Below are 21,961 nucleotides of genomic sequence, written 5' to 3'. Positions count from 1 at the left end.
GGGTCTGAATACTTTCCGTACCCACTGTATATATATATATATATATATATATATATATATGAAAAACATAACTTAAAAATGTTCAAAAGTCATGCTTTTTTTAATCCTGCATTCCAATTAATATCAATCAAAGTGCAGTTGGGTTGTTTTGATTTAAATAACTACAAAAAAAAACAGCTAACACAATAAAACACAAAAACATAACACAATTAAAACATGATTTATGAAAATTAATAAAAACGAAGTTATCCGTTTTTGCAAATAAACTCTTCATATATATATATATATATATATATACTGTAGATATATATACTGTATAGGCTATATATATATATACACATACTTTACTTGTACTATATTATTATTATTATTTTTAGTTATCCGTTTTTGCAAATAAACTCTTCATATATATATATATATATATACTGTAGATATATATACTGTATAGGCTATATATATATATACACATACTTTACTTGTACTATATTATTATTATTATTTTAATTAAAAAAAGAATCTTAAAGGGCATCTCTTTTCAATCACTTTTTTTTTTAAGTAGGGGAATGATTTTGAAAATTCGACCCTGTTACCATGAATTTGTAAGTAACTAATTAATACTAATTATTATAATAATTAATAAACCATGACCTTGAAAGGCTGGTAATGGCTAAATTAACTGTAAAACTGAACTCTGTTACTCTTTGATAGCACTAAAACATGCCAAAACACGTACTGCAAGGTTTCAGTTTAGCTTGACTTGGCAAAATGTAATATATTAACACCAAAAAAATTTTTTGTCCAATAAAACATTTAAAATCTTAATTCGCTTTAAAACCCACCTTTTCACAACAGAAAAAGCACCCATTTCAAATGACCCAGAAGGTATTGCAATGTGTCTTTGTAGGATGAGACCCATTTATCTAGCATCTGACATTCAGACTGCATCTTTCTGGAAAGATGCACATTGTGTTGCTCCCCTGTGAGAGCTATTCTCGGTGCGTGCTATTAACAGTATGCTCATCTGTCACCCACTTCCCCCACTATCTTCCCTCTCTCCTCCATCCTCTAACCCCGTGCAGCCTTCATCCCCATGCCTCTAACTCAGACAGACTCACACCTCCTCATAGACTAAACTGCATAGTCAGTGATGACGCCTGATAAAATCCTTTCCAGTCTGAAACTAGGCTCGATATGGCTCTCAGATGACAGATTTGGGAATTGCTTTTGAGCACTAATAAATATGTGTAACCTTTTATGCAAATTTAAAAGGATTCAACCTCATTTTACGCAATAATGAGCGAGCAAAGTCATTGCAAAACAACACAGAACCTTTAAAGCTGGAGTGAGAGGGAAGCAATCTGTGAAAAAGGAATGATGCTATGCAATTCTCCATCTTGCAGTAATCTTGACTGGCCACTGAGAGGCCACAGTGACCAAGAATGAGTCATCAGCACAGGAAAGAAAAAGGCGTCCAATCAAATCGCAATAGGCTGGTAATAGATGGTATTTACATGCTTGCATGCATACATCCTATCTTGGTGTATACATTTTTATTTATTTTTCTTTAAAACAGAAAATGATCATTTCACAACAGGCCGTCTCAAGCAAACCCTTACATTAACCTTCTGACATCTACAAAACTGTATCAAAAGTGCACCATAGTGTTATATATCTTTTCTGGTTCTATCCTCTTTTTTTGGCTATATCAGTAATATTATTATAATTCTCATAATATTTATACAAATATCACTCTGTACAAGATAGAAATACATAACCCGCAATGCCCCGCACCCGGAGCGCTTAGACCCTCCCCGCCATTATAATAAACACACCCGCTTTCCCCATGCACAAGTCTTCAGCCCTCTGAGAGCCACAGGAATCAAAAGGTTGCAGCATGAAAGTTGAATGCAAATCCTGCTCGTATCATACAGTCTGTTACATTAAACACATTCTCTCCACGGTAAAGGACTGAACACGAGTGATGAAACGCTCCCACAACGTAAAAACAACTGACAAACAACGTTCAAAAGGCCTTGCGACTGCATCGCGTCCAACGTTACTGCTGTGTGGAGACCGGCGAGAGTGGGCTTGGACGGGTGGGGTGGGGTGTGTGTGAGGCGCCGCTGCAGTAAGAACCTGCGCAGGTGGGATGCAGCAGGGTTCAGCGTACAGGCACGCCTGCTGCACAGGTGTCTGTAAGGGGACGCCACTCTGGCCTCTCTCAGTCTCTGGACTGGTAAAACAGGATGTACCCAGACTCCGAGTTCTTGGAAATTTCCGAGGTTAATCCGTAGAACTCCTCAATCGCCTGGGCATCAATTTTCTACAGGAGGAAACAAAACACTTTTTTTAAACAAATGCAGAAAGACCATTCTGTAATCAATTACTTTTCCATGACATTTGTAGAGAAGTATAACTAGAAAAATATAAATTCACTATAAAAACACTATATGATTTGATTTACTTTTTATTTATTTTTCTTGTTTTATTATTTGAAAAAATTATTTTATAAAAATTGCACTCTAACCTTATAAAGTAAATATAGATTTTTCGAGTTATGCTTAGCTCTAAATTAATCGAAGCAATCTATATTTACTAAAACTCAATATAATTTGATTGACTTTTTAACTTTTTTATTGTTAATTATTTTTTTTAGCTATATAGTTTTTAAATTAATAAATAATTAACAATACAATTATGTAAAAAAGTAGATTGTTTTAAAAAGATTTTTTTTTTTTTATATATATATATATATATATATATATACTGTATATATAAAATAATATAATCCTTATTTATTAATTCATTATTTAGTAACTTATTTATTATATTAAAACTCTACGTGGTTTCATTGTTGTTTTTATTGTTCAGTTTTTTTTTTTTTTTTTTATATATATTTTATTATTATCCCCCATGACTGTGGGAACCCTGAATCTTGCAAATTTCTAAGTAAATAACTAATACTTATATATGATGGATGACAGCTTACCTCTACGATGTCATCATCAAACAGTAGCCAGAAATCATGACTCTTTACAATTGCGATGTAGTGTCCTCGGTTTGGACCGCTATAAAAGCACACACACATACATACACAAATCAAGGAAGCAAATCAGTACAGTTCTCCTTTTTTTTTTTTGCAAGGACAGATTTCAAAAAGCTTGCATGAAGAGATTCTGTTTACACAAGCAAGTATTGTGAAATCAGACAATGGAGGAGGAAGAAAAACACATTTATAAAGGTTTGAAAGTCCATTCTGACTTCCTGGATTTCATTAAAACTTGTATTGACTCACCTGCCACAATGCACCACCACAGCGACCAGGTCATAAAGCCTCTCGGGATTGGTGGCATCGCCAGAGGTGTTAAAGAGGCGGAGCTCCAGAGGGAAGACCACGCGGTAGCTTAGCTTAGTGTAGCGCTGCAGCTGCTCCATGTATTTAAATCTCTTCAAGTGCAAGGCGAGGATCATGGGAAGTTTCTTAACCCGCATTCTAGAGTCAAACACATTCATGTATTAAGTATATGCAGTAAATATATGTTCAGAAAACCAGGAGGCAGCTGGCAGAAATGAATGCTCACCGTTTGTGTGCCTCTTGTTTACTTCTGCATTCCTCACAGTAATATTTATACTCACTGCACAAGGTCTCTGTATTACTGAAACCTCTATAAGGGGCCAGTAAGGAAAACAATAGTTTATTCAAACGGACACCTATTCATGTTTAAACTGGGTTCAAGTGTGAGTGTGCTTTCAGACCTGAGACAGTGTGTGATTGAAGTGTTCTGCTCCACGTCCACAGACAAATCCAAGAAATCCTCATCTTTACTGCTTATCTGTGAGAGAACAAAGTCCAAAGACACACCTCAGATAAAAGCACAGCCAATCACAGTCAGCAGAACTGGACTAAAGGGTTTGAGGTGCTATTACCGTCTCGCAGGTGAGGCATCGCGTCTCATTGGTCAACGTGCCCTGGAAGATCTCATGAACCCAGGTGGAGGAGGGTGGGGTGCTGTTATTGTTCTCTGAATCGAGTGTCCCATTGGCCAATTTGCCATTCTGCTTGTCTTGCTTGCGCTCTTCTTGTAGCAGGTCTGCTATAGTGTTCAGCAGGTAGTTGAGGAACTCGTGTGCATCTTGTTGCATGTAGTTATCAAACAATTCTGTGGGAGGACAGGGAGAAAGAATGTTATCACAAGGAATACATGAATGTTGAATGTGTCAACAACTAAGTAGTAGATGGTTTTGCCATGATATTTCAATTACAGTGCTGCATTTGAAAAATATAAAGTTTTTGTGGTAACACTTTACAAAAAAGGTTCCATTTGTTAACATGCACCAACAATGAAAAAATACTTTAAAAAAAAAAAAACACTTTTATTTATTAATCTCAGTTCATGTTAATTTCAACATTTACTAACACATTATTAAAATCAAAAGCTGTATCTGTTTATTTTCTTGGTAACACTTTACAATAAGGTCACAATTGTTAATGCACTAACAATGGCCAACACATTTGTTACAATATGTATTAGTCTTTGTTAACATTAGTTAATAAAAAAACAACTTTTAGTTCATGTTAGCTCAAGTCGATTAAACAATATTTACACAGATGCTACTTTTTATTTTATTAACATATTAGTAAATTAACATTAACTTCAACTATGATTAATACATGCTTTAGAAGTAGTTGTCATTGTTAGTTAGTTTATGGTTAAAAAAATGCTTGAACAATCGCTCCAATGTATTGAATTCTACATTGTTAATTAATTTTATTTAATGCGTTAACTAACGGGACTGTACTATAAAGTATTAGCAGTTTTGTACATGAAAAAACTTATAGTTAACTAATTTGTAGCTAACGTCTCATCATTCATGGTTTGCTTTATGCAAATTAATTAAGTATTTGTTAGATACTATGCATAAATTATATAGATTTAGTAAATGTGATGCAGCTGTTGTACCAGTACAACAACAACAAAAATTTGTTAATTGTTTATTAGTTATTTTGTTTCCTTCAATGCACCGTAAGAACAACTTCTTGGGCTTGCACCTCTTCATTTTCTGACCTAGAACTAGCATCTAAATTCACAGTGAAACTGAGAATTCAATTGAATTTGAATACAATCCCTTCCTGCTTGTGTTCCTTACCATTCTCTTTACGTAATCTCGTAATGAACTTCTTCGGGGGTATCACGCCAACTTTCCTCTTCTGGTTGGCTATACTGTGGAACAGGTCGGCCAGGCAGGTGAGCAGGTTCTCTTTGCGGCGCGGCTGGCTCCTGTACGCAAGGATCTTCTCCCGGAACGGCCGGCAGAAGTACAGAGCCTGGAGCACAGAGTTACAGTAGCAGGTGTTTCCAAACTGTGGAACGAAACAGACAGAACACACACACTGATTCCAGAGCATAACAATAAACACGCTGGTTGGAGGAGACAATGTGAGACAACAGGGAATGTCTTTGCTTACGTTGACCAATCCGAAGTAATGCTCATTGACAGGGAACTGCTCCGAGCCGATCTCTTTCTCCAAAGCGGAGGCATTGGCGCCCTGCAACAGAACAGGTGAACAGCTGTTCAGGCACTTACAGCTGCATACAATTGGATAAGAGTGTCTTAAATGACTACGTTAACCACAGTTTCTACCACATACAGTTACTACAGTAAAACTATGGTAAGTTGGTAAATAAGATGACTAAATAATTCTTACATTTTTAGAAGAAGATACAATTGTAATCAATTGTGGTTTTGCAGTATTAACTATAATTCTAGAAACTTACTACACTGTGGCGGAAACTATGGTAAACGGTAAAGACGTCTGATACACATCCAAGACACATTTGATAAGATTACAACAATCACTGATCAACTGATCGAAAATTAGTGTTTTAAAAATGCAACATCACAAAAAAACACGTAAATGTGAACCTAAAAACAACTACATTAGCATTTCACTGCCGTCACTTTTACATTTAAAAACGCCAAATACAATGGGAAAAAAATACTTAATCAAAATGCGAATAAAGCAGATAATATATGGATATATACCACACTGGGTACGGAGATGCAGAGAGGGGATGGGACCGTGAAATCACGATGTGACCGCACTGGCAACAGCTTAGCACTGATGCACAGGTACACTGAACGCATTTTTCATCAGCATGATGCTCACGTTTGCCATACCTAACACAATGCTTGGCTGAATGCTTGTACTCATTTATTACACATAAATAGCAATCGGAGATTATTTAGATGTCACTGTCTCGCGCTTATTAAGCACATCTCGCGATCATAACCCGAGCTGAATGACACTTCAGCTCAGCAGTTAGCAGATCTCTGCTTTGCTGCCTTCAGCAAATCCTGTAAGGAAGGACGGGCGAATTTAAAAGCCTAACGTTGTGTTGTGACGACAATACGGTCGTGTCGTATATCTACCAACTAACAGTAATTATTTAGGCCCAAGGCAAAATTCATAGCAAGCACACAGACGGATAAAGACAGCTCGCAACTGCAGCAGAGGAAAACTGGCAACCCAAGGAGTCCGAATGACTGAACTAATGCAGCAAGCGACTCTTTACAATATCACGCGAGTACTGACGTCCAATTATCCGCGATTGAAGTGATATTTACTCACCATGGTACAAAAAGAGGCAAATTTGGAAACTGTCATTAGGATTTCCATTCGCCCAGCGCCATCTTCCACCCAATCACCGCGCGGAGGCGAAGAGGAGTCCCAGTGAGGACAGACTGCGTCCCTCACAGCGCGAGATCCGCGGGGTCTTAGCGCCCACCCACAACCGTCTGCTGATGGATTACATTCAGATCATTTGATATAGCCACACACACAAGGGAGAAATTACATAGAAATTATACAATAAAATATATATATATATTTTAAATATATAAAACTACGTCGTAATGCATGTCAGCATTTTGAATAAAATAATACTGTAGTACAAATAATTAGTAAACTAGTTTGAGAGCGTATTCAGTTGAGCAGAGGGCATGTGGAATACTTTTCAGAATTCGATTTAATCAATTAAATTTGTAATAAAAACTAATTACGTAAGGCTTCTGATGTACTTAACCCCGTTAAAGCTATTTTGAAAAGTATTTAAAAGTCATTTAAAGAGCTTGTGGGCTGATGTGATTTTTAATGTCAATTTATAGCAAATCTATTTCATTTAATACATTTTGTGTTTTAAAATAAATATATATTATATTATATTAATTATAATATAAAAATATTTATGTTATAAAATATTTTATATGATCTAATCAAGGTTATTTTCAGTTAGATTAAACAAATTAGAATGAAGGTTAAAGGTTAAGCTTCTTATTTAAAAATAAATACATTTACGCGATTCTTTGAAACTATAACAATCCATACATTGCTCTCTAAGACAGGTTTAAATGAGTACAAAAATAAAAAATAAAATAAAAGTTCCCTGTTTTTGTAAGACGATGACATCACTGCCCATGGACCAACAGCTCCGATACTTTTACTCAGGCAAATGAGTAGTCCTCCTATTCGTGCTTTGAAGGAAGCACCGCAGGACCCTGTCATTCTCTTTCCGCCGTACCCGCCATCTTGCGAGCAACCGGGGGTAAGATGTGCTCCAGACATTATGTATTAAATCGTTAATTACATCGCTTTCGTTGAGCAGAAGTGCCACACAAAGCGCCCAAAAGATATCTTACCTGGCATGGCATCGAAATTAAGCCCGCATGAGCGTCGCTGGATGCGGTAAAGAGTAAAATACAGTGTCCAGCTGGAGCGTGGCCGTTCCATGTGGGCAATGCGTTTACAGGATACGCGAGAGTCGTGAATATGAAAAGGACGTGTAGAAATATTACCGATTTCTCTGTATTTTCGTACGATGTATTACGAACACAGAAATATTTTCGACAGTTGCAGGATGTCACTTCAGTTCGGTCCTTTATTCAACGGTGTCGATGTATTTCTTGGCCTTGAACTAATGTTTGCTGGAGCTAAAACGATCTTTTGTCAAAAAGACGTCTTAATGTGTTTAAGTCATAAGTGTCTATAATTATTTGTTCTTCATTATTGGAATAATTGCGTTGTTGCATCTATATAAGCGATGGACATTTTACTTGCTGTACAGTTAGTAATGACTAAAGTCTCTAAGCTAAGTATGGTATTTAATATACCGTGGCTGGATATCAAATAGTTAAATGAAGTGCTTGAGAACAAACTAGAAATTTGTCTTAATTGTATGTCTTTTGCACCCAGTAATCAGGCATCATGACGAACACCAGAGGCAAGAGGAGGGGGACCAGGTATATGTTTGCCAGGCCCTTCCGCAAGCATGGTGAGTTCATTTATATCACAATATTCATTTTGTACTGTGCTTTAGCACAAACATATTGTTAGAAATTTTTAGATCTGACACTGCTTTTCATTCTATAACAGGCCCAATCCCTCTGTCCACCTACATGCGCATCTACAAGAAGGGTGATATTGTAGACATCAAGGTAAGATTTATTAAATGAAAGAATTGCTACATTATACTTTTTTGTTGTCAAGTGTAATTTATTAAAATACATTTTTATCCAGGGCACAGGAACCATTCAGAAGGGCATGCCTCATAAATGCTACCATGGCAAAACAGGACGCATTTATAATGTTACACAGCATGCTGTAGGCATCATTGTCAACAAGCAAGTCAAGTAAGTACCTCGCTGAACATGACATGAGCTACACTTTGAAAAACAATACATTTTAAATGTCATAATGCAACTCAGACTAGCTAGTGATAACTGGAGGTTAAGTTACAGCCAAACAAGTACAGAAACCACTTGGTTAGTCTTTAGCTACAAAGTTAAGTTCTGAATTAATATCTAGGAAAAATGCCTAATGTAAACTTTTATTGATATATTGTTTTTATTTTTAAAGAACAATGTTTTTTTAATTTAACTTAAGTATTTAACCTACCAGTTCTGTGTTCTAACAGTTTTAACATTTTTACATATACATTATCAATATAACTGAAGGCTTTTAATGTGTAATGCCCCAGATTCACTTTGCCATAAGGGCTATCCAGTGTCCTAAGTGGTCATTAATGTGGGCGAGAGCAGTCATCCTTATGCACCCTGGACAGGCACATTAATGCCTTTGCCAGATTGTCAATATGGAAACATTCCACTCATGGATAAATCTTGTAAATGTACAACGCTTGTCATTTAAGTGACGAATTATTGTTTTACTTTTAGGGGCAAGATCCTGGCTAAGAGAATTAATGTGCGTATCGAGCATGTTAAGCACTCAAAGAGCAGAGACAGCTTCCTGAAGCGCGTTCAGGAGAACGAGAAGCAGAAATTGGAGGCCAAGCAGAACGGCACCTGGGTTGAGCTGAAACGCCAGGTATTTGATAATTTAGTGTTTATTGTTTACTGTCTTGGATGTTAAGTGTACTAATGTACATGTTGACAGACATGTATTTCATTGTACTCCCTGATGTAAATTCATGTTGAGATATGCCAAACTGTTATTTGAAGTAAAACTAAAACACAGGCCATTATGATATTTAGTTTGTGTGATTGGTTAAAATGACACAGTTATAACAGATCTGTCTGATGTTCTTTCATCGTGGTGTTGTCTTTTATCTTGTTTTCAGCCTGCTGCTCCACGGCCAGCACACTTTGTCAGCACCAAGAACAACGAGCCGCAGCTCCTGGAGCCCATCCCTTACGAGTTCATGGCATAAGTCTGCTGACCAAAATAAAGATCTTTGTACCATATACTGTTAGTTTGGAACTCTTTCTTTAACCATCGTTCAAGTGTGCTTCTATTGTGTGAATGAATATGAGCTATGTGTGGAGTGTTGTTGATGAGGTTGTGATGTGCCGTAAGAGTACTATAGGAAACATGTCAATAAACAATTGTTACTTTAGTCCTCCATTTACTTTTGTGATAAAGCTATTATAGAACTAGGTGCATATGTTTTTCATACAGGACCGTATTTTTAGTTATAATTTTCAGCTCACAGCTCAGTAGAGAATAAAATTTTACTTATATTTGAAGCTCTCAGTGCTACGTGTTGCATGTTTGATTGAAAAATCTAGAAAAACCTAGTTTTGTTGCAAAGAAATTTCAACGTGTCCCGTAGATGGTACTTTTTCTTTTTCCCTCCAGAAAGATTTCTGTTTAAAAACGTGAAAAAGGCTAGCCACAGCCTGTTCTGTTCAAGGATATTCCATTATTAGAAAGGTCTTTTTACTTTGCCTAGCTTTTAAGCAGAATATGATGCTTGCCAAGGATTTGTACTGCATGTGGTTCATGTCAAACATCGAGTGATCAAATATTTGACCAAATGTTCCCAGCTTTCTCTTTTAACAGACCAAATAAATATGTAGTTTTATAAAGCTGTCTCGTGTATTACAGGTAACTCCCAACATCATTTTGGCCTTTCTCTGAACTGGCCTCCTCTAAGTTGCTATTTCATGCAGCCCAAAATAAGTACAGAAAAGTTGTGGCTGTAATAAATGTCTCACAGCGAAATAGTTCTGTACCTTCATAAAGTATTGTAGGTGGCCTTATGTTGAATTGCTCAATTTAGTAGAACAGTCTGATCTTCATATCCAGTCCAGTCTGTTACAACGAAAGACTATGATTAAAGGCAGGTTACATTTTCCCCCCATTCTTTTCATAACCAGCTCCAGAGTTTGCTGTTGTTCACAGGTCTACAACTGCTCTTACTTGTAGGTGCAGTTATAAAAAGGAGGTGAAAGTAATCATGTCAATACAACTAAACATTTGGATTCAAAAATGAGTAAAAATTTGCCTTCATAGTGATTCTGATCTCAAGGTTATTCACGGCATTTAATTCAAGTTAACGTTACTACAAAGAAAATATCTATTTAGAAGATTTCACTTGCAGAACAGTGGAATAAGAAAACACTCTCTGAAGGAACTCTACACTATTTTAAATTACTAGTTCGCAAAATACTCTGAAAAGATTGTTGTGCTTAATTGAATGGTAGTTAACATGAGCCGTCACTAGAAGGCAGCATTAGCCGTTGTCCTGACAGAATAATCCCAATTCCGTTCAACTAATAAGATAATCGAGTTAGTGTGCTAAAACACAAAACTGAATATATTGAATTGCATATCTTATCTAATATCTATTAGACTCGAGAAAAGTATTGATTCCATTTGTAGCACAGATCATGACAGTATATTAAAAATTAATGAGTTTTATTTGCATTAAAATGATCAGACAGATCAATATGGAATTTTGTGTGAGCCTACTATTTGCGAAAGTTTAAATTTCAGACAAATCTCAGTCACTGTGTTCTTGACGGTGAATTTTTGTTGAGGAAAACATGATGATTATGGAAGTATCCCTATTATAACCACGTTATGATATATGTTCATGCATAATGTTAATACTGGCATTACAATGAAGTGATCAAATAAATTGCTGCATGCATAACACAGCCCTGCATCTTGGGAAAAAAGAGAAATATAATCTAGTAATGCTGGGCTCAAAAATCTCAATAAAAACTTTCCATCACATTCATCACATTTCCAGGCTATATGTACAGTATGTATCAATTTTATAGCACTTATAAATATAACAAAAGCAGTCAAATGTCTTTTAATGATAAAAAGATTTCATATAATTTAACTTTCAATCTGAAAAGTGAAAGTGGAAAAAGTGGAAATCAGGCATAAAGTAATGTCTTCAGAATAATTGATATACATGTGAAAATGAATGAGAATTGAACAAATAGCTGTAACCTGGTTTAAACAAACAAAAAAAAGAAGATAGGAATTATATCATTTTGGCAGTTTTTCTGTTGATTAAGGCATAATACAAGACTTTTTCACCTTATGGTTGTTGAAAGAATAGACTGCTATAAAATCATATTTTGTAAGAAAGTGTGCTAGAACAAAACAGCCACATTTGGAATCAGCTCCCCAAAATGAGGAAACAAATATTGGATTTCATTCAGCAAATATGATGAAGGGCAGTGACAAATTAAGACTAAATAACAAAACACGCTCACTCGTAAATACCCAAATTTGCTTTACAGTTCTGGTTTGTGGAGCATGTACAGTTGAATAGCTACTTTTCTGGGCCTTTTGTGTGTGTGATGTTCTTTGTGTGATTTGGTGTGTAAGAGAGGACCACCTCTCTCTATCTTGACTTGTGCTGTGTAATCAGAGTGGCTGAATGCCTGACTGCATATCTGACAAATGTTATCTCATCCCACCTCAGTACTTCACCTAATATTTGCTTCAATTAGGGTCAGTTCCTGAGATACGCAGCAGCTGTGTGGGTGCATATGAGAAACAGCCTTAATTCCACGATGTTCTCACATGCACGTCCTTCACTGCATTTTTATTTCATGATATGTACGCAGCACTTCTGCATTATAGTTGAACAGCTTGATTTAGATTTAGCTGTATGGGGTAGAATCTGACCTTATTCCTTTTTAGGCATGATCTATTCATTCTGTCCTCAGAGGGTTCACAGGTCTGGGATAGCCACAGTATTAGGATGGCACACTGATAGGTCATAGCATGACTGTGAGAATGTGTGAGGATGAATAGATAACCTCATTGTGTGCTGTGCCTATCCGCTGACCCTGTTCCCTCTGCTATCGTGCATGCTGTTTGATATTTGTAAGGATTGGGATGAAGGTGATGAGGGCTCGCAGAGGTCATAATCAATAGTATCAATCAACAAGTGACATGCTGCCCTGGTATTGATCACTACAAAGATGTCGAAAGTGCGAGAATGGCAAAAGAATTTTCATTAGTAATGAATTAACACGGACTATATGCCACTAAAACAGAAACTTCACATCAAACTTAGCTTGTTAATGTGCATAACTTTAAGGCCCCTTTGATGAGGGGAGTCCATGTCTTTATACTGTTAATTCAGACAGAATAATATATAAACATATCAAAGACAGGACAACATTACCACAATCTTTTGGAATTGAATCCAAAGTTCTGTAATGAAACTTCAGATGAGGTTGACAGGTTCTAAATCAATATGATATAATGACTTCATTGTTCATTTGGCACAGCTGATTGGTTTCTTTTTTGCATCATCAGCCAATCAGCTTGCTGCTCAACATTCAAATACTGGGCTAGTGCTTGCTTTAGCAGTTGGAGTGTGCTTCAGAAGCCCTCCACCTTCCCCAACTCCACCTGTCTATCTGCTACAGGGTGATTTTTATGTATGTTATATATGGGGATTATTTCATATATGTATTCACAGTATTTCTTACATACTCACAGCAGCATGTCTGCTGATGTATTGGCAGTATAGCAAGTCTCAGTAACTCTGATTAATGCTTTTGAAACGTTTTTTTCTAAAGTTTCTGTCTTGAAAAAATATGTATTTTTGAATATAGTCAGATTCATTCTAGTCCATTGGTTTGTTTGAACGGTCCTCTCTCACATATGTAATGTTGGAAAGTCCGATTCAACTGGCTCTTTCGAATGGTCCTCACTCTCATATGCACTGAGGAATAGTCCAATTCTTTCTAGTGAATTGGTTGGTTCAGATGGATCATATAAATAAACAGTGATTCATTGATTCGAGTCTAGTATAAAACCTTATTTGTAAATTATGGTGTTTTGTTGTTTATAGTTTCATACCCTACTCTTCATTCATCAATTGTTTCCTCACTGTTTTTGTGCTAGAAAATACTGCTCTAATCAAATAATTGATAATTGTTTTTTTTTGTTTTTTTTAAATATTAAGTACCTTCAATGTACTTATCTACGTTTTTCTAGCTACTGGCAGAGCTTGACAAGCTACATTTTCAAAGTAGCTTCCGCAACATTGCTGCAAGGCTCTGACTCATAGATTGAATTAAACAAAGTAAACAGAGGAGAGGCAAAGAGGAAAAAGGGATGGAGCAGAGTGGGCAGAGGCAAGTCCTGAGGTCCTTAATCATACCTGTTTGACACTCAGAGATTTAGACTATCAAGCAGCGCGGCAGCCATATCGACTGCCCATGTTACACATTAACTTTCCTCTCTCAGCCAGGGAGACAAGCAAACATGGCATACAGAGATAGTACAACTAGACATCATGTTGTCTTCTCCCACCACAGTCTCTGACTCTTTTTGAAATCCCCTAAAGGTTGTGAAATCAACAAGACGTGGCTCAAATGGTAGATTGAAGGCATGACTCTCCAATCACCATCCACACACCATTTTGGCTGTGAGCTGGTGTTTGTCATTTTGCTTGCTGGCTTATCAGGACAGATCATGGCCAGCGAGATATTGAGGCGGCTTTATTGATCAGTCCCAAACTGAGAGTTGGGGGACACTGATGATGTGAAGGAAGATGCATGACGGCGATTGTGGGGCAGGAATGTCCCCTGAACTTGATGTGAGATGGAAAATGTCTGGATGACTTTGATAGAGGGTCCACTTGAATTTCTAAGCTGTTTACTGTGGACTGTTTAGATTTTGGTTATTTAATTGTTTACCCTTGAATAATTTAAATGTGAGGACCCTGTGAATAATTAATACACAAAAGTTCTGGATCAGATAATTCCAAGCTGGAGAAAAAGAAAAACAATACCCCTTTGCCTCAGGATAAAGTGCAGCAAGCAGGAAATGAGAAATAGTTTACAGTATGCAACACTAGTTTTGAAATAAAACACAATCACCTTGGGACACATAGGAGCAATCTTGACTGTAGTAAATCATACATATCAGCAGGCTGTTCTTGGAGGCTGATAAACCACAATTAGGGCAATAATTTCCACGTGTGTGTGTGACGGATGGAGCCAGGCAGTCTTTTAAACACCCTAGACAGACACATTCATACACAGACTTGAATGGAGCCACTTGACGGTTTAATATCCACATAAATCTCTGTCGGACAATTCCAAAGACCTTCAGTCCTGATCACAAGTCTGTGAAGGTGAGCAGTTACTTAGTGTTTATCAGGTGTTATACCAGGTGGGAATCACCATGGAAAATAAACAGAGATGCTGGTTCATTTAGTAAAAATAACAAGATGGAAATAGGAGAAATAGGCTATATTCTGACAAATTCACACATATCCATTTTAGAATCAATGAAAAAATTTTAAATTTATGAAAATAAAACACATATTGAAACCATATCAAAGTTTAAAAAAGAGGAAGTAATACGAACTAGCTTATAAAAAAAGTGAATTAGGCCTATATATATTTTTTTATGTATTCTTGCTTATTTCATTTCAAACTGATGGTTTTTAATGATAGCAATAATAAAAACACAATCATTGAGGGCCTGACACGACGTCATGCGTCTGTGACGTATACAGGTAGCGCTATTCAAATCAGGAACAAGCCATGCCGACTTGTGAGTCAAAAGCTTTGAATAATTCGTAGTGTATCTTTCATTATTAATAATAATAATACATGATAAAATAATATGCAAGCTAATAGGACACATGATAATTTCACGCCTTTGTTTTTGTCGCTAAAATTTCAACTTGGTAGTTCTCAATGTACTCAGTTGGTATGTTCCACTCACAATAAAACGAAGCTCAATCGAATTCCGGTGTTGTGGGCCGAGCAGCGACCTGACGCCGTGTGATAGTAGCGGTTAATAATCGGCTAGCATGGGTGAAAGACGTGAACATCCGAATAAACACTTCATTTGTTCTTTCGCTGACTGTAAAGCGACGTTTTCAAAGCTGTGGAAGTTGGAAGCGCATTACTCCAGACACACGGGACTGGTGAGTGACAGCAATCAATAACTTCATCTCGTCTGGGTTTTAGATACTCAAGTAATGTTCATATTAGTACTAAGTTTTTTTTTTTGATAATTCATCAGAAGCCCTTTGCTTGTGGAGACTGCGAGAAGAGCTTTTGCACCCGTTACCAGCTCACCCGACATCACCTGAGCCACAGCGGGGAGAAACCCTACCTGTGAGTCCACACACACACACACACACACACACACACACACACATGCATATATCTCTATCATTCGTTTACTTAAACTTGCATATGCCACACGAGTTGTTTTTACTCCTTTTATCTATATACTTTATTTGTTTTGTGTGGCGTTTATTACGTTTTTCAAAGTTTAAGTTCTGTGGTGGTGTGGATTGAGTCATGCCAGTGACACTTTTGCACCCGTTCACTAGAAAGATTCGTTCAGTGGCCATTTCTGCTGGTTTCATTGTTATGCCAGTGTATGGCAAAAAAAAAAAAAAAAAAATATATATATATTTTTTGTGATCTGAATCTTCATTGAATTTACGCAAACGATTCACTACTGACTCGAATGTAAAACTATCACGCTCCCTCCTTGCAGAGCTAGGAAGCTGCCCTGATAGTATTTGTTGGCATTATGATGCATAAAAGGCTGTCTAGCTAAGCAACTCCCTAGTTTTTTTTATTTTTTTATACGTAGTCGCATATTACCCTTACTATGCCACTTTTGTGCACATTTTTGCTGATCGACTGATTGAAACTGGTAAAGGTGCTCAGTCAGCGGGTGTTCAGATGCGTTTTCCACACCTGGCAGCTTGAGGAACCATGCTGCTCATGTTCACCACCAAAAAGAGAACTCCTATGTGGTGAGTCACTTGATAGATTTATATTTATTATTTTTAAGTTGTATTCATCCATTCAGTTGTTTAAATGTCTTTGCAATATTTTGTAGTGCAACCATCAAGGCTGTGGAAAGGAGTTCCGTAAGAAAAAGCAACTGAAGTTTCACATCTGTGAGCACACAAATGAGTTGCCCTTTGAGTAAGTGTTACTTAAGCTCTTATGTGCTTCGTTTGGTGGCTTTTATATTATGAGTGGTTACTCATGCTTTATTCTAATAGATGTGACTTTGAGGGATGCAATGACAAATTTGCTTCCTCTAAAGCTCTAAAACGACATTGGAAGATGCATAAAGGTAATGTGTACATCAGGCAGAAACCTAAATTTCACATCTCCAAACAATCCAGTTTATTTTTATAGATGCATAACTTTTCCCTCCTAAATTTTAGGTTACCCATGTGATGAGGAGTACTGTAACTTCAAAGGAAAAACTTGGTCGGAGTATCAGAAGCACAAAAAGACCGCGCACAGAGGTATGTGCTCGGTCACTTTGATTAATTTGAATGCAAGTTGTAAAAGTTCCTGTGCTTAATCATTTTGTTTACAGTAACCCTGCCATGCGATCAATGCAAGAAGATGTTCCACAATGCCTGGTTTTTGCAGAAGCACAAACAATCTGTTCATTCTGGGGAGCGGCGCATGTTTAAATGTATTAGAGAAGGCTGTGAAAAGAGCTACACCACAAACTTCAACCTCCAGAACCATATTCTGGTCTTCCATGAAGGGAAGCATGACTTTGCCTGCCCTTTTGCAGGCTGTGGTAAAGCCTTTGCTATGGAGGTCAGCGCGCAATTTTTTTTTTTTTAAGTCAATATTTTAAGTTCATAAAGACCCCATCTGTTATGTTTATTTAAATTAAATAAAGTTAAGTCCTTTTTCAAACAGGAAAGTCTGAAAAGGCATTTTGTGGTCCATAAGCCTCAGAAGACAAAACTACAGGTAAACTTATGTGATGGTTGTTCAATGTGTTTCTTAATACATTATATATTAGAGATGCTTCTCTAAATGATCTCTTACAGAAGCCAAAAGTCAAGCAGCGTAAGTGCAAGAAGACTCCATCCAAAACGAAATTGTCAGATGCTGCTAAACTGTCTAAGCATCTGCAAAATGTGTCCTTGAATAAGACCACATCAAAGAAGCCATTGCCTTAACTTTTTTTTTTTTTTTTTGTGGAACAATCCCCTTTGTCCCGTAGTTTCCAACTTTTGTTCAGTTTATTGACAACATTTTCAGTTTAGATCACTTTTCAAAATAAATGGTCACTTCTGCAACTCTTGTTTTGTGGTGAATAAAGTTCATGATGGTGGAAAAAGAAACGTCTGTTTGTTAACTTTCAGTGTCCTCTCATATTAAGCATGCACTCTGAGCAAAACAAGACATTAGTTGTAGTCAACACCTGAACTTGAGGCAGTTGTCAGAAGTCTCTGAAGCACTCTATAAACCGTTTACTCTTCAGTTACAAAAAGTTCCCTGAAAGTTTGAGTTAAAATTGTTCACTGCAAGAGTGTGACTAAAAACAAAACTTACGAAAGTAGATTAGTGAGTTTCTGCTTTCTACAAATGAAAAGGCATTTGTTCACAAGTGGCTAAATGGGACTACAGAGGTTGTCGGGGACATTAATCGTCATTATGCGTGACCGAACTTCTCCAGCCACTAGATTGCTGCGAGCCTGCGACTGTTTTCAAGACAAGTAAAAGCTTTAAAAATTCACAAGGTGGTATTACCAGTGTATTTTATGCTGTAGAATAAAACGTGAAAATACCCTGAGCTTGTGTGAACCACAGACCTTATTTAAGGCGTTTGACACCTCCACTGATTTCAGGACAATGTAACTGGAAGTGCTAAAATTCTAACTCTAAAATGCATCATCCCTGCAGCACTCCATTTCATGCTTTTAAACTCTTAAATATATTGACATGATACCTCTAGCATAAAATGAGCACTATATGTTTCATAAAGATGTGTACACTGATAAATTTTTAAAGGGGTCATATGATGCAATTTCTATTCTTCCTTTTCTTTAGGGTGTTATGTAGCTATTTGTGCAGAGTTACAAAGCTCAAAGTCTCCCACAAAAGGATTTATTCTAAGAGAAGGCTGATCCAGACTGGGCTGAAACACCTCATTCAAACATGCCCCCACATCTCTACGTCACGATGTGGAAATATTTGCGTAATGCTGCCCAAATGTTCATGCAAAGAATAAAGGTGTGGTTTCAGGAACTGCAGTAGTGTTGATGCAGCAATGTCAGGGAGACACTGTGTTTCTGTGCGAAAGCAAAAGCACTTTATTTGGCCTTCCGAAAGTAGATGCAATGAGGAATCATTGGTTAAGATTTATTTACAACAGAACAGCACAACCCAGATGTTTGAATTTGTGCAATGCATTTTATGGATGACTGTTTTGTGAACCTAGGAGAGTAGCCTACAAGGCTGGCTGTCCAAAGGCTATTTAAAAAAAAAAAAAGGGTAAATTCCGACATTGCTATGACAATCTGGCGCTTATTCTGAATCAGCTACTGTAAGTATGTTTTCTTAATAGTTTAAGTATTTGCTATTGACTATTCTAATGCGGAGTTTTGCGCCGTGTAGAGTATCGTGTCGTGTGTGTGTGTGAGAGAGAGACAGGGTCACATCACAGTGGAGTCAGCTTTCTTAATCGTGGCTTGTGTACCGGAAATACATACGAGCATCATCACTGTGTCTGTCACGCGACTCTGTTCCCCTTTCGGGCTTGAACTGATGGTAAAACTAAGGACATTATGTACTTTCTTTACATTTATGTTGAAAGCTGAAGCTCGTGATTATTGAAAGGGGCGTTACATTTCTGACGCATGCTTGTGGTGTTCAGCCAATCACAATGCACTGGGTCAGCTGGCCAATCAGAGCAGACTGTGCTTGTCGGAAGGAGGGGCTTTGTAGAAAATGACACGTTTGAGAGAGGCGGGGCATACAGGAACTACAATAATGTACAGTATTTGAAAAATAATGTTTTTTTTTTAACATTAAAGCATGTCAACATATTCTGTTACACCAAATACACAAAATAATGATCTTTAAAATAGCATCATATGACCCCTTTAAAGTTACTTTTTTTTTTTTTACCCCTGCCAGATGGTGTAGCAATGGTATTTACCAGCGTGAGCAAATGGGGACATGCTTAACCAGCCAAACCTTGAACTTTTGCCCAAAGATGGCAGCAAATGCTAAAATCCTCCATGAGATATTGCTGCTAATCTTTTCAAAGATTTTCTAAAAGCATTTTAGGATGGTAAATATTTATCCCGTATTTTTATCTCTAGAGTGCTTGGAACTTATGAACATTAGACTTCTCCAAGATTATTGTAGCAAAAAGACTGGATCAAATCTGATTATAAGTGGATTTAGAAATAATTTTTACACATCAACTGAGGCTTACCTCTTGTATCCTCACTGGGAAAGATTTATTAAACAGCTGTGCACATTCATCCATTCATACTTGCACGCATACACTTTTGTTCGGTCTCTCTTTAACACAAACATTCACAAACAGATCACATTTAGAGATAACATGTATATAAAACCTCCGGTAGAGTGGACTGCTGATCGGCATGGTGAGGGGAGACCTTAAGGCTGCTCTCCAGAGGGGGGTGGCCTCATGGGCGTGGCAGGTTTTCTAAGGCCTGGTTTATTCAGCATCAAGTAAAAGCATTCGAATTTCCGAGACACTGGCTTTGACAGTATGGTGCCTCCGTGGCAGAGAGTAGAACACAGGACACAGATATGAGCGCTGTCTGAGGTGAGGCATGGTGTCCTGGCGGGGTTAGATCAGGCTTCCTGGCCAGGACACGACGGTGAGCGCTACCCTGCTCCGCTGCTCCTTCAGCATGGGCACCAGGGCGGAATGACTCATGCCAGCCGTGGACAGACTGTTTACAGCCACTATCATGTCACCACACCTGAATGGGAAACGAAACCAGGCGATCATGTGAATGCAGTGCTAAAGAATCACTGATTTCAATGAATCAGTCAAAACACAACAGATGTTTTTAATCAATCAGTTAAAAGAACAATTCACTCTGAGCTATCAATTTAAGTGACTTTGCAGCTCACTGAATTGGTTGGTTACTGAATTAAGATCTGACCACAAGTACCATTACCATTAATGTGTTTTGTGAGACTTAAATCAATCTAAATATTGACTGGCTTTACAGAAGTAAATGAGTGTTTAAAGTTGCTATGTTTATCTTTATAAAAAAAAACTTATAGAGACTAGGCTTGCCGCGATAGACGGTGCTGACGGTGATACCGGTGTTAAGCCGCAACACCGGTTATGTCACTTGCCCACCGCGGCACCGACCCCCACCGTCGTTTTGATTTTTTATAGTAATAAAAATAATTTAGTTCAGTAAAAGAACAGACACTATACAATTAAAAACTGAACGCGGCTGCTCAATGCAGTGTGCCGAACGACAGTCGCATCACAGATCAGATTTCATTTATCCAGTGAGGAGAGTGAGTTGAGCTTACTGACAAGAAGGGTGAGGTGAGACAGACAAGATGGTGGCGGATGATTTAGTTTCGAAACGAGATGCAAAAGCGCCTGTTTGGCAATATTTTGGATTTTGAAAAGCCTGTTGACTTTTGCCGTTTATCTAAGGTGATTTTGGAAGTTTTTTTTAAACATTCGTTCCTTATTTAATTGGTTCCACCTTGTTTGCTGATTTTTACTTTATTTAAACTTTGTGTCATTTATTTATTTATTTTTTACATCAAGGTGTATGCTGTGCCTCCAAGCTTTCTTACTCGTTTTGCTAATAAACATTCTACGTTTCTTATTTATTTGGTTATATATTATACATGTTTACTTAGCCTATTTCCAGTTTTGTATACCTATTTAAACTTTATGTAAGTTATTTGTTATTTGAGAACTGAATGGAGGAGAAGTGATTTGGTCAGGAGAAGAGAAAAATCACATGAGGGGAGTTGATTTCTTGCTTAGCAAGCGAGCGAAAGATGCACTACTCGGGTATAACCCTGTAAACTCTCGTAACATAGTGGCCAGGTTCAACGGAGCACCTCTGAACATTGCAGTGATTCAGGTTTATGCACCAACTTAAGACAGTACCGAGGAAGAGGTCGAAACGTTCTACGGGCAGCTGGAGCACACCATCGAGGAGTTGCCAAAGAAAGATGTGAAAATTGTGATCGGCGACTGGAATGCAAAGGCTGGAATGGATAACTTGGGCTGGGAGCAGGTGATGGGGTGTCATGGCTATGGACAGCGCAATAATAGAGGGGAACGGCTACTGGAATTTGCGTCTAAGAATGATCTACTGATCACCAACACCAGATTCCAGCAGAAGGACAGCAGGAA

General features: G+C 37.4%; 4 protein-coding genes across 4 annotated transcripts in view; 2 read left to right on the top strand and 2 right to left on the bottom strand.

Annotated features, from left to right (window-relative positions):
* Nucleotides 1–1,472: 1,472 nt before the first annotated feature.
* usp12a (ubiquitin specific peptidase 12a) lies at nucleotides 1,473–6,844 on the bottom strand. Its single transcript, XM_016280315.1, has 9 exons — nucleotides 6,632–6,844; nucleotides 5,468–5,548; nucleotides 5,149–5,362; nucleotides 3,928–4,160; nucleotides 3,757–3,833; nucleotides 3,582–3,665; nucleotides 3,296–3,493; nucleotides 2,990–3,068; nucleotides 1,473–2,323 (listed from the first exon to the last, which is right to left on the bottom strand). Exons 1-9 carry the CDS (start codon nucleotides 6,677–6,679, stop codon nucleotides 2,222–2,224), a joined length of 1,116 nt encoding a protein of 371 aa, XP_016135801.1. The 5' UTR covers nucleotides 6,680–6,844; the 3' UTR covers nucleotides 1,473–2,221.
* A 666-nt stretch (nucleotides 6,845–7,510) lies between these two features.
* rpl21 (ribosomal protein L21) lies at nucleotides 7,511–9,759 on the top strand. Its single transcript, XM_016280318.1, has 6 exons — nucleotides 7,511–7,604; nucleotides 8,252–8,330; nucleotides 8,432–8,493; nucleotides 8,576–8,688; nucleotides 9,232–9,382; nucleotides 9,636–9,759. Exons 2-6 carry the CDS (start codon nucleotides 8,264–8,266, stop codon nucleotides 9,723–9,725), a joined length of 483 nt encoding a protein of 160 aa, XP_016135804.1. The 5' UTR covers nucleotides 7,511–7,604; nucleotides 8,252–8,263; the 3' UTR covers nucleotides 9,726–9,759.
* A 5,780-nt stretch (nucleotides 9,760–15,539) lies between these two features.
* Nucleotides 15,540–17,917, top strand: gtf3ab (general transcription factor IIIA, b). Its single transcript, XM_016280316.1, has 9 exons — nucleotides 15,540–15,722; nucleotides 15,821–15,915; nucleotides 16,475–16,571; nucleotides 16,658–16,746; nucleotides 16,827–16,900; nucleotides 16,995–17,078; nucleotides 17,153–17,385; nucleotides 17,491–17,544; nucleotides 17,625–17,917. The coding sequence occupies exons 1-9, from the start codon at nucleotides 15,606–15,608 to the stop codon at nucleotides 17,754–17,756; spliced, it is 975 nt and encodes a 324-aa protein (XP_016135802.1). The 5' UTR covers nucleotides 15,540–15,605; the 3' UTR covers nucleotides 17,757–17,917.
* Nucleotides 17,918–20,019: 2,102 nt separating this feature from the next.
* LOC107591221 (ligand of Numb protein X 2-like) overlaps nucleotides 20,020–21,961 on the bottom strand; it is a 21,183-nt gene continuing 19,241 nt past the window's right edge. The window contains exon 11 of the mRNA XM_016280314.1: nucleotides 20,020–20,543. Within this exon, the coding sequence (XP_016135800.1) occupies nucleotides 20,408–20,543 (136 nt within the window). The 3' untranslated portion in view covers nucleotides 20,020–20,407. The remainder of the gene's footprint in view (nucleotides 20,544–21,961) is intronic.

The sequence above is a fragment of the Sinocyclocheilus grahami genome, unplaced genomic scaffold (genome assembly GCF_001515645.1).
Source record: "Sinocyclocheilus grahami isolate Dianchi unplaced genomic scaffold, SAMN03320097.WGS_v1.1 scaffold139.1, whole genome shotgun sequence".
Classification (NCBI taxonomy): domain Eukaryota; kingdom Metazoa; phylum Chordata; class Actinopteri; order Cypriniformes; family Cyprinidae; genus Sinocyclocheilus; species Sinocyclocheilus grahami.
The sequence above is the reverse complement of the archived record's forward strand: the minus strand, read 5'-3'. Positions and strand labels throughout refer to the sequence as shown.